The sequence below is a fragment of the Perissodus microlepis genome, chromosome 2 (assembly GCF_051167445.1).
Source record: "Perissodus microlepis isolate ML-2025 ecotype Zambia chromosome 2, ASM5116744v1, whole genome shotgun sequence".
NCBI lineage: Eukaryota > Metazoa > Chordata > Actinopteri > Cichliformes > Cichlidae > Perissodus > Perissodus microlepis.
The window spans coordinates 25036342-25038569 of record NC_140462.1 but is presented as its reverse complement, the minus strand read 5'-3'; the positions used below and the strand labels follow the sequence as shown (position 1 = coordinate 25038569).

Here is a 2228-nt window from a genome sequence, read left to right as displayed (position 1 = left end):
TCCCTCAGGTATCCGATCCATCAGATAACAATATATTTAAACCATGATGTAAGTATTGGATTTTGCAGGAACTGTTTGTTAGCTGCAGGTCAGAAATCCCTCGTAGACCTTTCCACTCCAGCGGGTTGGCTCTTATTTTCAAATCAGAGAACTGCAGCAAGAGCAGTTTTAAATCCAGTGAGCTAAACTGGAAATGATCAAAATTACAGAATAGTACTTAAGTAAATTTCCTTAATTTAACATTGCGGGCACACACTTCTGTGCTTGTACAGGATTTTTCCGGGAGCGTTGGTTTCTTACACCACCAAAAAGGCACCAAAGTTAATGACTCAATGTATCATTAATTCATTCATTTTTCAAAATAAAACAGTCAAAAAGAATAACACACACATCCCATTAAGATTTTTTGTTTTGTCCACTGGACACAAGTGCCGTAACCCGGAAGTGACTTTTACTGCTGAAAAAAAAGAAAAACAAAAGTTTAAACTGTGAATATGACTGAGCGGTGGTTTAATACCAGCCAGAAGACAAATAGATGGGTTGAAACAGAGAGTTTATTTCTGAAATGTAAAATCAGCATACAGTGACCCTAACACTCCTACAAGCGTCCATTTTGACCAAAGTCTTCCCTAAAAAGAAAACAAAAAAAACAAAATACATGAAGGAATGACTCAATTTCAGCAGGACAATAAAAACACTTTCACTTCACTGACTGATGAGTTTTTATTCCATCTTTACCTCCATCGTGGGTAAAAAGCTAAAAATCAGTCCTGTGACGCTCACATGATGCAGGAGTAACGGACACTCGTGACGCCCGGAGAAGCGTGCGGCGCTCTCTGCATGTATTTGCACGGCCCCGAGCTGAGTCTAAAAGCTAAAAAACAGGCTGCAGGTCTGCGTTCACGCCGTGCCAGCAAGAGCAGAAAAACACGAGTCCTGAACTGGATCCGTCTCCATCCAGGCTGCTGAGGTCAGAGGTCAGATGCCGACAAACCATCTTCGCATCGTTCATTATTAATTATTGTTACTAAAACAGCAGTTTTCATGTGGAGATGTACCTCAAATAGTAAATTAAACATTTGTTTGGACGCTCCAGCTGCAGATTTATCCGTAAAAGAGTCAGAAACAGGAACCACTGTCCTCAAACCGGCTGCCCGCTATCCCAGAAGACACCAGGGCGTCTGGTTCTGGTCGCATTCCAGTTTGGTGTTGATGACAGTGCAGGGGGCGCCGCTGATGGTCAGCTCCTGTCGGGACTCCACCTCATAACGGAGGTTAGTCAGACCCCCCTCCGGATCCACCTTAAACTGCTCCTACAGGGAGAAGGAACAAGAGGAGGAGGAGGGGGAGGAGATTGTTTTGAGTTTAAAAAAAGTGCAAAACCTCAGGTTTACAACAAAATCTAAAAAATTAACTTTGTCACAAATCACATAATTGCTCAGGTACACGAGACAGCAGTTGAGGGGTGCAGCAGTGACATGAAACGATCTGTGAACATGTTGGTGTTCGACAAGGGAGCATGAAGAGAACCGAGGAGGTGGCGGGATGTAAAAAGGAAGGCAAAAGGGGGCGTGAAGCAAGCAGCAGCCTACTGCATCACCTTCAACCACCTCCAGCTGCTTCTTCTACACACATGGAAGCTTCTCCGGCACGTTGACTACGCTCCTAACGTCTGCTGGAGCCACCTAAATCCTTAACTAGCCAATCAGCACGCATTAGTGTAATGCTAACATTTTATGGTTTTAGATTAAAATTACACTGCTGAAACATTTTTAGGACAACGTTTTCTGTCACCCTTCTCTCTTTCAGCTCCTCATTTTTTAGTCTTAGACTCTTTTAAAGGAGCTTTGCATGATTCACAGTTCAGAATAATCCTAATCCTTCTTTATCTGATGTTTCTTTCAAGCTTCTGAGTCTGAAAAGTAGGTGGGAGGAGTTTAGGCTCCTGAGACGACCGTATTAGGGATATCCCCTCTCTGTAACATCATACAGACCCAACTGTTGAAAAAAAAAAAAAAAAAAACGAGTAAACTGAGTGTAAGGAGCATCTGCAGTCTGAGCTTTTGGCTCTCGGGGGTTACCGTTCACACACTTAGCTCATTATTACAGACTTCATGTTTATTATAAACCTCCACCACGATGTGTGACAGGTACTAAGAAAAAGTACAACAGGTCCAGTTAAGTTATTGACTAAAATAAAGTCAAAGAGTATTTTTGTTTTCTGGAGT

At 42.4% G+C, this 2228-nt stretch overlaps 1 protein-coding gene across 2 annotated transcripts in view; it reads right to left on the bottom strand.

Annotated features, from left to right (window-relative positions):
• Positions 1–536: 536 nt before the first annotated feature.
• The window catches only part of b4galt7 (xylosylprotein beta 1,4-galactosyltransferase, polypeptide 7 (galactosyltransferase I)), an 8928-nt gene continuing 7236 nt past the window's right edge, over positions 537–2228 (bottom strand). For both annotated transcript variants that reach the window (XM_084953206.1, XM_084953213.1), the window contains one exon: positions 537–1313. In XM_084953206.1, the coding sequence (XP_084809332.1) occupies positions 1158–1313 (156 nt within the window). In that variant the 3' untranslated portion in view covers positions 537–1157. The remainder of the gene's footprint in view (positions 1314–2228) is intronic.